Source organism: Daktulosphaira vitifoliae, unplaced genomic scaffold, assembly GCF_025091365.1.
Source record: "Daktulosphaira vitifoliae isolate Bord-2020 unplaced genomic scaffold, ASM2509136v1 Scaffold_4, whole genome shotgun sequence".
Lineage (NCBI taxonomy): Eukaryota > Metazoa > Arthropoda > Insecta > Hemiptera > Phylloxeridae > Daktulosphaira > Daktulosphaira vitifoliae.
Window position 1 is genome coordinate 14,976,699 of NW_026099575.1, and position 15,769 is coordinate 14,992,467.

The window sequence follows — 15,769 nt, forward strand, 5'->3', positions numbered from 1 at the left end:
AATGATACTTGAGTAATTGGTTTTTTAACATAAGTTCAATGTTTTATTAACCCTCTATATAATTTCTGTTACTTCGTTATAAATATTTTTTATAGGATAAAATAATTGACTTACAGTACTTTCGCTTTAACACTCACATTTATGTTACCATGCATAAAATTTATAAATCGTAACAACTTATTTTATGATACATACGAGTTTTGAACTTCTTGTTACCACGTTAACTGTAAAAATGATATCACACAAAATGTTTTTATAGTAAACATATATCAAAATAATAAAATGACAATAGTTAACTTGATTATTTATCATAGATAGTAAGTTCCTTATTATCTTTATTAAATAGAACACTACTATTTAATAATTTAATATGTTGAATGTTACTTTTTAAAAATACTCGAAATACCAAAATACAATGCTACGATAATAATAATATATTATGGTGTTTAAGTACATAAGAAAATTATGAAAATGACTATTTACAAGTATAATACTATAGAAAATATGTTTAATAAAAAGCGAACTATTCTATATTTCGGTTTTTTTATTTTATTCATTTTATGGGTAATAACTATTAAAAGACGAGGTATGTGAATTTTTATTTTGAATAATTCATTTTATAATTTGCTCGATTTCTTAAAAACAATTATTGATACCTCAAAAATTATTGAACATTAATTATCATGGTTACTGTTGCAAAGCATAGAAGATATCTTACAATATATTCAATTTATTACATACAAGTGTTGCATTTCTAGTGAAAAGCAATAGAATATAGTTTCCTGCAAAATTTTTAGGTGTCTATGAAATCACAAAGTTAAATGAATATATATGTATGTATTTTTGTAAAGTAAAAAAATTGAGCATTGTAATAGAATATCCAAGCAATGTGTATAATGCCCATACATTTTGAACAAGGTGATTTTTAAACATTTTATTTTTTACTTAGACTAGACATTGTAAACTTAAGATCGAAATTTATCAGATTTTTTATGTTTCAATTGAAATTTATTTACAATTTACATAGAGAAGTTTGTTAGTGTCAATAATGTATTCAATATTAAAAAACAAAAAGTAGCCTGACTATTTTTTAATTTTGGCAGTCAGGGTTATGATTGTTTTACATATTCATAAAAATGTGTTGAGAGGCTGAAGTTTTATGCAATTTTAATAGTTTTTCAAAAATATCATTAAATTGAATTATTTATTTTTTAAATTAAAAAAAAATTACTCAGCATATTTTGTTTTGATCATTGTATATAATGCGAGGTCTATTTGTTCTGTTATCCATAAGGTATAAAAAAATCTTGCAATTTATGAACTTTTATTCTTGGGAATGGTATTTAAAAAATTAAAATTTTATTTTGAGATGCATTAAATATTATTGATTATTTTCATTATCATAAACATTTTTTTAGATGCAGCACAGTATCAAGCGTTAAAGGAAATTTTAGATCAAACACAACTTAAGGTAATTTTTTATTTTACACTATGTCAAAAAATGTATTAAATAATTAATAATCTAATTATATATAAAAAATTTAGAATAAATCTATTTTTTTTAATTAATTATATTATATAAACTTTTGTTTTTAAACATGTCAGGATTTAATTTCTATAATTAATATATTCAGAACTTAATTAATTTTGTAAATTTACTTTAATTAAAAAAACTAACTAAAAAGTTTTTAAAAAATTGTATTTAATTGAGTGTATTATAAAATTTGATTATAATTGTAAAAATCCATTATTANCTCTTCTGTTTTGATTTGCCCCTTCATTGTGTGCTACACAGCACACTTCTTCGTGTACTTCGAAGTTTTTCGCTCTAAATAAATTGGCCAAGGTGGTACGAATTTTGTGATGGGCATTGTTGCGAAGAAGTTCAGTCTTGGGGCAGGATCCTCGGATGTGGGGCAAGGTTTCAATTATGTTATTCTCATTGCAGGCTAGATTCCTACAATGGGGATTGCCGACACTCCTACCTCCTGTTCCTCGGTTAGACATCGAGTTCATTGACGCTTTGATGGCGTTCGTCCACTCACCGCTTGAGAGCCCGCCTTTTTTTGATAACCAAGCGTTAGTTTTAGTACAGCTGCCATACCATAGTACACCTATTCCTCTCTGTCTTAGCTCCTTCCATTTTTTGAATTCATTGCACCTTAGCTCAGTGCGAATCGCACGCGGGTTTAGGCCGGTTACGGGACCCAAGCGTGCGCGAGACTGTGTTTCTTCCTGGCATAAATCACGAACTGCTAGTAGGTGTGGATCATGGATGAGCGCTAGCTTTTGGGCGATGGCGATATGTTGTATAGAAGCCTCCCACGTCACTCTTAACATACCGAGGCCCCGATATTTCCTTCCTGTATAATATACCGGGATTGGAGTGTCAGCGGGAAGGCCACATATCTCTCTGGTTCCTTGCCTTACCAGCATATCCACACTTTCGAGAAAATTTTTATCAAGAAGGTCGATGGGGGTGGTTTGCATAGGATATATCAGCTTTGGGTAAACATATTGGTTTAGTATGTTGATATAGATATAGTATGTTATATAGTATGTTGATATAGATGAAACTAAAAATTTTTTTTTTTAGAAATTATTTATATCACTATCATAAAAATGCTTTAATGCAAATCTATATATAGTGTTTAATTTAAAAAAAATGATGGATTATTCCAAAAGCAACATGATCTATTTCCTTATTTATATGTTGATTACAAGTTTTATGATTTAAAAGTGTAATATATGAATAAATATTCATCATAACAATTAAATATAGTATGAATTGGATATTTAATAATTTAGTATTGTAATTTTTACAAAGACATTATAAAGTAGTTATTACTTTTATAGCAAATGTATATAAATGTTGAAGGTCTTGATGCAATATTTAAAAAATGAAAAATGTTTGTTATTAATAAATAAATTTAATGGTCTACAAGGAATTTTCATTTGTGACCAAAATACACTTTTCTAAACCTATTTTTGCGTTGATTTTAAATTTACAATTAGTATTGCATATGGCCTAAATAATAACGAAATCCATCTAATTAATATAACAAATATTTATGTTTGATTATTAGGTTACATATGAATATATTATATTAATATACTAAATTAAAAATAACTTGAAAAAGTTCTACTTCTATATGCATTTTTAAGTTTTGAACCCCCCCTGTATAAAGGAAAAAGTATGTTGCATAAAGAAGTATATATAGAAGTACTATATATACTATAATATATATATATATACTACTATATTAGTACTTATTATAAAAAAAATGGAACAATCCATACATTTTTCAAAAAGTTATAAAAGTATAAAATTAAAAATGTAAAATATAAAATTGAGCACAAAAATAGAATACGATTGTCATTTTCACTGTGAAGATAAAATAGAGTTCGAAACATAACACATCATAGTAAAATTAATACCTTCTACTCTTCGCATCAAAGCTAAAATGAAAAAATGTCAATAATTACTGATTTTTAAATTTGTAATTTTTTTAAAGATTTCCCCCATTTATGGGGAATCAGGGAAATTTTTTCAATTTTTGAGAGTAATGTCTTCGACTAGATATTATTTGTTTTGTTTTGACGTATCATTGAAAGAAATCAGTTTGGTGTGATCTGAGAAAAAGTGGTAACAGATTAAAAAATATAACGCACATCATAGTAACATTAATACCTTCTCAGCTTCGCATCAATGCTAAAAAATATGTGTATAAAAATACTATATCTAAAAAAAACATTTATCTCAATTTATATATTTTCCAAACATTTATAATAATATTTTGATGAAATATAAAATCAGCCATTTACACCAAAACCAGTCTTTAGGATAATTTTTAATCAGCATTAAGAGTCTATATTATATAACTATATATACTATAAAAAAGAAATCATATACTGTTACCAGTAAATAACGTAATAAGTGTTTACTTCCATACATACTACATAATATGGACTAACATTTGATACCATAGGAAATTTGTATAAAAAATCAAAATTTAAATAATTTAAAATGCTGTATAAATGTAACTACTGAATTAAAATAAGAGTTTTGGGTAACAAAATTTTTCTTTAAAATTTATCTATAAAATGGCTTTCTTCAAATCTTAAAAAAAAATGTAATGAAAAAATTAATTTTTAAAATATGTTTTGTAATTGTGAAAAATAACATAAAACATGTTTTAAATATAGTTCCATATTGTAAAAATTGATTAAAAAAAAAAAAAGTATAAAATGTAATGATTATAAGTTATGTGAGTTGTCAGTTAGATCTGTTCCATTCTGTATAGTATATATTATATTATATTAATTAAGGTGTCAGGTTTTACATGTTAGTTTTATAAGTCAAGTTGATAAAGTTAAATTTGTAAGCACTACTTTATGAAACCCCCTCTCCTATGATTAGGAAAGAGATTGGATTTTCAAAAATAGTAACTGTTAAGAAAGGGAAGAATTACAGTATTATAGTAGTATTTAGTAATGTATTACTAAATAAGTTTTTTGTTTAAATTTTATTTGAAGCAAACCTAATGAGCTATTAAATGAAAAGGAGTGAATATTAAGATAATCATCTTTTAACACACATTAATAAATAGAATTGGAATTATATAACACAATATAATATAAAACATGTACTTCATTATTTAATCAATTTATTTAAGTAAATTTAATAAACAATTTTATTGCTGACATGTTTTTTTTATTGATGTTATCTTTAATATATTTATATAAAATATATCAATTTAATTTAATAAAAAAATTAATTTAAATCTATTTTTGTTCTTAGTTTTCTATAATAATATTTTTTTTAATTGGACAATTCTTTTAAAATGGTTACTATTTTTTTGATGATTTTCAGCTTAAAATAAAATCTAGTAACTATAATGCTTTGAAAGTAAAATTTGAAAGTATTTGTGATAAATGGAATCCAACTGATCCTATAATATATGCAATTACACCAACATATAAAAGACCTGTTCAAAAAGCAGAATTAACTAGGTATATAAATCTATAAATAAATAAATGTATGCATACATACATACATACATATGAAGACTTGAAATTATGAACTAATAATTTATTTTTATTTCTGTAGATTATCTAATACATTTCGACTAATTAATAATTTTCATTGGATTATCGTTGAAGATGCTGAAACTAAGTCAACATTAGTAGCTGATTTACTTTTAAAAAGTCATTTGAATTATACTCATTTATCAATTGCAACTCCAGTAGAATGGAAGAGAAAACTTAAAGTAAATTTTTCTAATATGTAAATTTCTTTTAAAAGAATACATCAATATAGATAAAACATTATTAGTATGTTTGATTGGCCCTAAAAATTAAAAAAAAGTATTTACAATCGTAGTTTTGAAATTAAAAACAATGAATTATTGTTATTTTTTTTTTATGTTGTTTAATTATCAACATGTTTTTTTTTTATTCAAATTTCACGTTAGTTTTAATTGTTTAACTATGACTCTGGAAATATCTATATAAAACAAAAAAATATATACAATATAATTTTGGATTTTATTTTTTTTTGAAGTCAATTAATGTTTCAAAGGCAGTCTTATAATATTTTTGGTTTTTTACAATTAATTTTGAAAATTGTACAAAACAAAAAATTGATTTGTATCTATATGTAGAATTTACTATATATAAAATAAATAGCCAAAAACCAAATTATTTCGGTTTCTAGCCTTGGATCTAGCTAAGAAAATGACTGATCGGTCACAATTTATGAACTAGTATTATAAAATATATTAACATATTTATACCTGGGCAGAAGGAATAGTGGGTTTCATAAATACAAAGTGTTAAAAATTAACAAATACATTTTTTTTGGAAATTGAAAAACAGGATTCTATAAAATATAGAAAAAGAAAATTATATAATTTAAAAGATAAAAATTATAAATAATAATAATGAAAATTATTTATTTGTTCGTAGTTATTTTCTTTTACAAATTAGTTGAAATTAGAAAAAGTCTATTTGAACTTGAATTTTGAAATAAAATTTAAATATCCAAAATACAATAATTTAGAATTTATTTTAATAACAGTGAAATGTTATATATTATTCAATTGAACAGAGCTATAAGCAAGAAAATATACACCAAAAAGTTTTAATACAAATGCTAACTATTAAATAAATATATAACTATTATAAAATTACAATTGTTTAGGAACCAAAATGGAAAAAACCTAGAGGAGTAAAGCAAAGAAATTTGGCATTAGAGTGGTTAAGAGAACGGAGAAATAGAAAAAATTATAATGGAATTGTTTATTTTGCTGATGATGATAATACATATAGTGTTGATTTATTTAATGAGGTAATTAAAGTACTTTAATCTTTACCTTATTTTCCATCTAATAATTAACATGTGATTATTTATTAAATAATTTTTGTTTCATTATATAAATCAAAAATATTTTATGATTGAGAAAATTTTCTGACATCTTCTGTTTTAATATAGTGGAAATATACTGTATAATTTTTAGTAATTATTATATAAATAATTTATTTAAATTATATAAATTTTTAATTATATTAAATTTATAAATTATTTTACTTTAAAATGCATTGTTTAAATGTATTTTCTATAAACCTGTATTTCTTTTATCCAATAAGCCTCTGGTGTATAAATAACTTATCTATCAAGAATCAAAATTAAATATTCACATTAAACTAATATTATTAATTTATTTTATATTCTTTTTTTTTTTACATATTCTCTAAAAAAATATGCTTGTTGTAGAAGATACAGGAAATCTACAAATCCTAAGTAATAGAATCATACCCTAGTACTTACACTTTGTGGCATGACTCATTTTCTATTGAACTTTATGTTAAATTATAAATTCAGATTAAACTATTAATTAAAATTCTAAAGAACATTAAATAGTATTAAATGTTTATTTAAGTTTTATAGCATTTAAATTATATATTTCTTCTATATAAAATATTCCATTATTATGTGTTTATTATTTTTAGATACGTTTAGTTAAAGGTGTTGGTGTTTGGCCAGTTGGTTTAGTTGGCGGTCTATTGGTTGAAAAACCACTGATTGATATAAATAATAAAGTAATTGGATGGAATAGTGCATGGAGACCTGAACGGCCTTTTCCTGTTGATATGGCAGGTTTTGCTATCAATATAAAATTACTTCTTAGTTATCCCAAAGTATTATTTTCGTGGTCTGTAAGTCGGGGTTATCAAGAAAGTGCTATATTATCACAAGTAATTACAAAAGAAAAACTTGAACCTTTAGCTGATAATTGCACTAAGGTATTATAAAAATATAATTAAATTTTACATGAAATATTAATGTACTGTATTAAATATAGATGTATTAATATTAATATTCTACCAAGTTCTTTAGTTACTGTATTCTTAGATGGGTAAAATTTTACCCTTGAAAAAGTAATTTTAGTTTAAATTGTGAATATAAGAACCTTTTTAATCTTACATTGCATGAATTAATTTTGATGGTAAGACTTCTAAGGAAAATATATTTTACTACAAAAAAGTTATATAAATGTAATTAGGATATTAAAAACATCAAATACGCATTACATGTTTAGTATATTAATAAACATATTTATTAGATCATGGTTGGTACTTGATGCAGGGTAGGGTAAACCTCTATGAAAATTTTGTTTTTTAGACAATGGCAGCTTAAAATTTAAATTTTTTCTAATAATTCATAATTAATTTGACACCTATAAATTTTTCATTTATAAAAAAATCGTAAGAAAATATAATGAAATGATGATCATTGAATAAATATAAAATCAAATTAACTAATTTTTTACCTAAAAAGTAATTGATTCTATATCACTAAGTTTTAATTATATGTAATTAAACATTTATAAAAAATGAATTAAAATATATTTAGGTATATGTCTGGCATACAAGAACTGAAGAACCAATATTAAAAGCTGAAGAAAAATTGAGGAATCAAGGATTACGATCAGACATGAATATTGAAGTTTGATAAGTGATATTTTTACTAAGTTTTCACGATTTATAACTTTAAAAAGTGAAATATTTTTTTATAAAACATTTTTCTTTTGACACAAAAAAAAAAGTTTGTTCTATTTAAATCCACTTAAAATAAATTCAATTTAAGATGAGTGAAACTAAACGTTTTTTAACTTTCAAATTAAAACTATTTGTTAATAAATACGTTTTTTTTTTAGTTGTATTATGTATTTGTTTTATGCGTAGCACTTTATATTTTTCATTATGTTACCATGAATATTCATACTTATATATTTTTTGTTTTCTTATAGTGTATGTAATGTGTGGATTCAAAAAACACATTTGATAAAAAGTGTTTAAAGATATTTGTGATTATTCTAAACCATATGCATTTTTTACTTTTATACTAATTTATATGTTTTTAGTTCAAGTAAATACTATTATACTATAATAAGATCTAATTGTTTACTTTTTTATTATATTTTAGATGCTGTTAAAAAAATTAACTATTTTTTAATTTTTAAAATTTCATAGGATATATTTTCCTACAAATAGTTGAAATAATACATATTTGAATTTAAACTTTATTTTCACATTTCTAGTATATTTAGTTGAAAATTCTTGTGATATTTTTTTATTGAAATATAATATGAACAGTTATTACTTAATATTTTGTGATTAAATATTTTTATATTTAAATATTGCTATAATTATTTATCTCTTATTATGTTAAACAATTTTTACATATCTAAATTTTTATGTGTATAAGCAACATATAATAATTAATGAATTATAAATTTTCAAATTATTAGAAACATTTTTTTCAGCTAGTTACCTTATTAATTCCTGTACTATCTTTGAAGTTCTCTCTTTCCCTATGTATTTTAACTTGATATAAGTTATTGTAACCAAAGCAGCTACCTTAGTAGTAATAGGAAATAAGGACGATCATAAACGCAAAAATGTACTTAGGAAAGAGTCACCGGTTAACTTTTCCAAGAATTAAATTAAAAAATATATCAGTGATACAATTGTACATTTTTTAAAATAACTTTTAACCATCAAAATAATATGAAAAATTCATTATTTTTTTTTTTAACTGAAGATTAATTTTTATGAAGTTAGTGTTAATAAAGTTTTTAATAAATAACTTGAACTTTTTATTTGTATTAAAACTCGCATCAACTCAGGCTAATAGTTAAGTTTAAATTTTATGAATTGTGAAATTTAAGAAATAAAAATATGTTTTATCTTACCTTTCCAAACTCATGTTTATAACATTTATGTTGAACGCAAATGCTTTATGAGAATATTGGTTTCGATAATTAACTATGTTTTTAGTAAATTAATTAATTTATCTTAAAATCTTTACGCCTATTGTAGTAAGATATGTATAAATTGAGGAATGCGGCACAAATACAATTTTTCAAGTGACAAGCTACCATGAAAATATTTTACTCATTTTGAATAGACTATAAACAAAAAAATCAACAAACATTTTTACATCAGCATTGCAGATCGATGGCGGTTCGTGCCTCTGTGCCTCTATTAAATACACCACACCACTAATTATAGCAATAAAAAAACTATTATTGTCTTTGTGAACTAAAAATAAATATTTATACATATATTTAGATTTTGTACTTTCAAAGGTTGGCTTATTTTCTTTACATTTTATTTTCAGAAATGTACGCACTTGTCCAAATCTTAGAATTAATGCATTACAATGAAAACTAAATTTTCTTAATTAAGTATAAACCATGTATAAATTTTAACATTATCTCTCATTCTTATAATTTAAGTTTTAAATATCTTTAACTGCGTTTACGTCGACCAAAACTAACCGTTGTTGCAGCTATTGGTCTGTATGGACGTCTATTTTGATTAACAACAATAGCATTCAACGGTTGTGGTACAGTCATACCATCCAATTGACTGGGTTTTCGCATGTTTTGCGCAATTAAACTGATCACGTACCCCCCAAATGCCAGGAAAGATAAGACAGTAAGTGACATTTGAAAAGCAGATTGAACTGAGCTACCACTTGAAGATTCTAAAAAATCTGTTCTCCGCAAAGCCATAGCATTAGGAGCATTTGTATTTTGATCTACAAACTCTGATGAACGATGTAAAGGAATATCTATAAAAAAGGTACGATATTTTAACTTATAAATAGATTAATTGCATTTGCTTATTGAATGTCAATAACATTAATTTATTTAATCTTATAAAAACAAATTGTACTCAGGGCTAGGGACCGAAACATAAAAAAAAATTTATAAACCATTACCCAAATCAAAACCAATATTACAGATCAATTTTCAATTCGGTGTTTGAGTTTTTGAAAAATATATTTTTATGAATCATTCGTATATTTCTTATTGTAGTTATTATTTTTCAATTTTTAGTTAAGTATCATTGAAAATAATTGTAACTTGAAAACTTATTGAGTAGATTTCCGTAGAAAATATGACCTATTTTAATGTTTTTTCATCAAAAAATATCATGTTATGACTCTGACAATACTTATTAAAAAAATAAGTTCGTTTCTTGTTAATATGCTTTTTAGGTAAAGTTCATTTAACTCTATAAAAAGTTCGTTTCTTATTAAGTTTTATATGTATATTTTTCATATTAAATTAATTTTAGGACAAATAATAAGTCAATAAATCTACGTAATGAATTGCTTAAACGAAAAAAGTATTAAAATTCAACATTATGTATAGAGTGACTCATTAAAATTATGACACTAGTTTTTTGGAAAAGTTTTGAATATATAAAATTTTTGCTTAGCTCAAAAAATTACAGTAATATATTATTAAATAGATTTATATTTATCCTTCAGGAGTAAATACTAAACTTAAAATTTCTTTCATGGAAATTTTTATTTTCATTTTTATGATATGATCAATCAGTAATGTATCTATAGGTTACCATTCCATTGGTTGTGTAAAACGTCATTTAATAACGAAACTCGCTCCGAAATTTTATTTCACATAAAAAAAAATTTATTTTTATTACTTTAAAATCTGTTTTAAACCGTCATTATGCGAACCCGTAACCTAAACCTTAATATCAATAAATTTAAAAACCGAAACTTATATTATTAATAAAATAAAAACCAAAACTATACCGTAATTTAAAAAATAATTTCGGTCCCTAGTCTTGATAATACTATTATATTAGCTAAAAGTTATACAAAATTTTTAATGTTAATTTTTTTTATCTAAATCCACTTTTAATAGAACTGCCATTGAGCAATTTTAGAATTAAAATTGAGTAAATAGTACTCGTAATCGTTATATATATTATATATATATATATATATTCTCTAACAAAAAATTATGTTAGAAATAAATTGTATATAATTTTGTATAACTAATTATTATAAACTAAAGAAAACAATAATTAGTTAATAAGTTATCAATAAGGAACGGATTTATACGTATTTTTAATTTTTGTTGTAGCCACTTTATTGAGATCCAAGTTTGTGCAATTTAGTTGTAAGAATACAATATAATAGTATAGATATATTTTTTGTTTTAAGGTAGAAGCTAGAACTTTTTTTTTTGTAAAAAGACTTTTTTTTTAATTTGGTAGCTGATTTCTTACAGTAAAAATCGGCATGGTACAGTTTTTTTTTTAATATAATATAATTCAATAACATTAATTTCATATAGATTAAAAGTTGACAGAATTTACAGAACATTTTTAAAAATTTAGTAGAACAATTTTTTTGCATGTTTGAGTGATTTATTTAAATCCATTCAGTACTCAGGTTTTTCATAAAAAGTATATCAAAAGAAAGCGTACTGTCTCTAGTTTACTTTATTAAAACTTCTTTGGGATCAGTTAAAATATTATAGCAGTTTTAAAATTCATAGAAAAATATAAGGGTTTTTTTTTTTTTTTTTTCGGCATTGAATATTTCAATTATATAATATTTTAATTATTTTGACGCAAATGTTACAAAAGAAAAAACGTATTATGGTAAAACTAATATCTTTTAAGCTTCGCGTCGAAGCTAATATAAAACATAATTTTAAGATAGTACTATAGATTAAGTACTATCTTTAAAGTAGATTTAAAGTGGTCATTAATGAGAAAAAGAGTCCCAATAAGGTACATTAATATAATAGAAGATATGTATGATGGCATATGTATCAGGGTAAAAAGCGTAAGAGTATCAGAAGGTTTTAGGATAAGAGTAGGAGTGCACCAAGGTTCTGCTCTAAGCCCTTACTTATTCTCTATAGTAATAGATGAAATTACTAGAGAAATACAAGGAGAGGTGCCGTGGTGTATGTTGTTTGCTGACGATATAGTGTTAATAGGAGAAAATAGGGAGGAAATTAATCAAAGGCTAGAAGTATGGAGATCAGCTTTTGAAGAAAAGGGTTTAAGAATAAGTAGAAGTAAGACAAAGTATATAGAGTACGAGTTTGACAATGAAGAACACGAGGTAGATGAAATTAGGAGACCAGTGACAGTAGGCGAGGACGTGATTGGAGAGCTGGAAAGTTTTAAGTATTTAGGGTCAGTTGTGCAAAAGAGTGGTGGTAAGGGCCAGGATATAAGGACATAGAATTAAGTGCGGTTGGGTTGAAGTGAAGAGAAGTGTCTGGCGTCTTATGCGATAAAAAAATTCCAATGAGGCTGAAAGTAAATTCTACAAGACTGTAATAAGGCCAGCTATAATGTATGGATCAGTGTTGAACGGTTGATAAGAAAGTAGAGCAGAGAATGAGTGTAGCAGAGATGAGAATACTTAGATGAATGAGTTGAGTGACTAGAAAAGATAGAATAAGAAATGAGCATATAAGAAGGAGTATAGGTGTAGCATCAATCGTGGATAAGATGAAAGAAAATAGACTTAGATGGTTTGGTCATGTTATGAGGAGAGAAGAATCGGAAGCTGTAAGAACAGTTATAGAAATGAATGTTGAAGGAAGAAAAGGTAGAGGAAGACCAAAAAAGAGATAGAGGGATGCTATTGAATGCGATTTGAGGACAGCTGACGTGAGCGTAGATGATGTGGGAGATCGTGTCAAGTGGAAGTTTAGGATAAGGGTGACCGACCCCATGTAGTTGGGATTAAGGCGAGGAAGGAGAAGGAGAATAAGACTATAGATTAAGTACTATTAAAGTTATAATATGGGACGGTGTGGTCGAGTCGGTAACGGCAGTGCGCGTCAAGCACTGCCTGAGGTTCAAAACTAGGTGACGGACGGCTTCATTAGCCGAACGAGAGATCACTTCAGTCATTGGTGTCGCCTTCCCACTCTCCGCCGACGGACTAACCACCCATCCTGGAGTATAAATGGTTAAGAAACCTCTTTTGGAGGAGGTCATTATGGCCCTTATTGGGTTAAATAAGCATATAAAAAAAAAAAAAGTTATAATACAATATAATCTCTATAATATTCACTTATTGCCCTTCTTTTCCTTTCAAAAATGAATTTTAGTTCATTTGCGAAAACTGAAGCCCCTACTGCTTCCATGCAAATTACGCTAATAAAAACTATTCTTTTTCGATTATCTATAAAGTTCAACATTTTTTTTAAATTTGAAATCCCATTTTATGGTAAAGAATTAAAATAATAAATACTAATTTCTTTTTCCTATGTTCAGAACAGAAATCTTTGTACTCGGCTTGATATTTCTTTAATAAAGTTCAATTTTCACTGGAATTTTATATTTTTTCAATGGTTTTTAATAAATTCCTTAAGTAATATCAAAACACCCAAGATTTTATTATGTTTCGTCTTGTAACACTGTATCATGTCTTGTATTAAAATATGGAATGATTGCCTTACTAGCTACACTATTTATGAACCAATTTAATTTAAATTTACTTGTTTTTTGAGTATTTAATCCATCTCATTGATATTTCTTGACGATCATCATTTTAAAATCAAATCTATGCTTTTTTTAAAGATTAAATTATTTATTTTTCCTAATATTAGACTATAATTTCATAATTTCGTATAGTTGAATAACGTAAATATTGCAAAAGTATATCTTTTAATATCTTTAAGCTAAAGTTTTTTTTTATTAAAAAGTAATGATAAAAAAAGTGATCAATAAATGTTTTCTGAATTTCAAAGAAAGAAGATACCGCCCCTTGAGTTTCACATAAAAATACTTCTGATATATATATATATATATNTGGGCGCCTGCCAGGGGCGCAAAATATCTAGTGAGAATTGGGGCGCAAAATTTGATGAAGTCATTAAATTAGATTTTAAAAATCAAAACCAAAATATTATAATAATTTAAAAACTATTATTGGATGGAAATACGACGTTACCGAAATGATACTATAAAGTGTGAACTACCTAGTATTAAACAAGTATAATGTATAATAATGTCCATATTAATTATACACGTAGCCCGTAAGTATAATTTATAATTGTGAGGAAAAAGTGATATAAATTATTTCGCTTTAACTCATAGTCGCCAGGTAATAAACAAATTTAAAAATACAATTTGCGGGCGACAATAATACCGGATAATCACTCGCCGGCTCGTCGTGTCTAAAAATAGTCTTATCTTTCCATCAAATTTAATAGTCGATACTCGATATAGCTATATATATATATATACTGTATATAATATACATTTTTTTAACAATGTCTGTTACTACAGCTACTTGCGAGAGAAGTTTTAGTAAATTAAAGATCATAAAAAATTATCTTCGTTCCACCATGGTTCAAGAACGTCTAACAAATTTAGCAATACTTTCAATCGAACACGAAATTGCATCTAAAATGGACTACACTTTAGTAATTGAAGAATTTGCTTCCAAAAAAGCCAGAAAAGTTAAATTTTAATAATTATGTTTTTTTTTTTATGTAAAATGTAAATGTAAGAGACAAAAGATATGCTCTTAGTATTTAAAGGAATAAGATATTATTTGAAAATTAATAAAATATGATTACATTGTATTAATTATTTTATGGTGGGGGGGCGCAAAATTTTCATTTTGCCAGAAGCGCCACTATTGATCGGCCCGGCCCTGGTCACTATAACTGAAATAAATGCAACGAATTATTGTAAAATGTTTTTAGACCAACGATAGGTCTATTTATATTAACTAGTGAACAAAATGAACTCAATGCCATAGTAGATAAATTTGTAAAAGTCGAAAAAATGACGATATGCATTCGGTATTCTTCTTCTTCTTCTTCCTCGCCTTCATCCCAACTACTTGGGGTCGGCCACCCTTATCCCAAACTTCCACTTGACACGATCCGCCTAAGTTTTGTTCAGGAATCCTCATACTTTTTTTGACAAAGATTTTTACGCCGGCTGTCCACCTGACACAACCTCATTAGCCGCCTCTTACGACTGGCAGAGGGGCCATGGAAGTATTCTTATCCCCAATCCACAGGGAAATTATGCATTCGGTATTAACTATTTAAAATATCTTTTACTGTCATGTTCTTATCATATTTTATATTCTTAGGTTTAAATTTTCAATTTTAAAAACAATTGGATCGAAAAAAAAAAGTATTGTTGCATTGTATACAATACTTACTTTAATAACAATATAATTTTGTTACAGTGATGTTACATGCTGTAATCCTTGCAAGAATTACTAGAAGCATATGTATTTCTCTCTTGATTTTTTTCTGTTTATTGATTCTGGATGTTTAATATATAACTCTAATGTTTCTCTTATGTATTTGAAATTCACTTCCGGATACACAATGTTTTCACAATTATACTTTGTAAAAAACAGTTGAACATAATTGATGTAGTTCAG

The 15,769-nt window shown here is 25.4% G+C and overlaps 1 protein-coding gene across 2 annotated transcripts; it reads left to right on the forward strand.

Moving 5' to 3' along the window:
* The first annotated feature begins 347 nt into the window (after window positions 1-347).
* On the forward strand, window positions 348-8,694 carry LOC126904586 (galactosylgalactosylxylosylprotein 3-beta-glucuronosyltransferase I). Of its 2 annotated transcripts, XM_050683727.1 has the most exons (8): window positions 349-586; window positions 798-918; window positions 1,419-1,471; window positions 4,874-5,013; window positions 5,111-5,270; window positions 6,203-6,349; window positions 7,012-7,305; window positions 7,916-8,694. In XM_050683727.1, exons 2-8 carry the CDS (start codon window positions 888-890, stop codon window positions 8,012-8,014), a joined length of 924 nt encoding a protein of 307 aa, XP_050539684.1. In that variant the 5' UTR covers window positions 349-586; window positions 798-887; the 3' UTR covers window positions 8,015-8,694. The 2 variants fall into 2 exon arrangements, with proteins under 2 accessions (XP_050539683.1, XP_050539684.1); XM_050683726.1 differs by lacking the exon at window positions 798-918 and having other exon boundaries at window positions 348-586.
* The last annotated feature ends 7,075 nt before the right edge of the window (window positions 8,695-15,769 follow it).

Bases quoted from the DNA above. Each gene is read 5' to 3' on its own strand.
- LOC126904586 (XM_050683726.1), top strand. From the start codon at position 466: ATGAAAATGACTATTTACAAGTATAATACTATAGAAAATATGTTTAAT. The intron at 587-1,418 runs GTATGTGAATTT...ACATTTTTTTAG, and splicing joins AATAACTATTAAAAGACGAG to ATGCAGCACAGTATCAAGCG. The intron at 6,350-7,011 runs GTAATTAAAGTA...TATTATTTTTAG, and splicing joins GTGTTGATTTATTTAATGAG to ATACGTTTAGTTAAAGGTGT.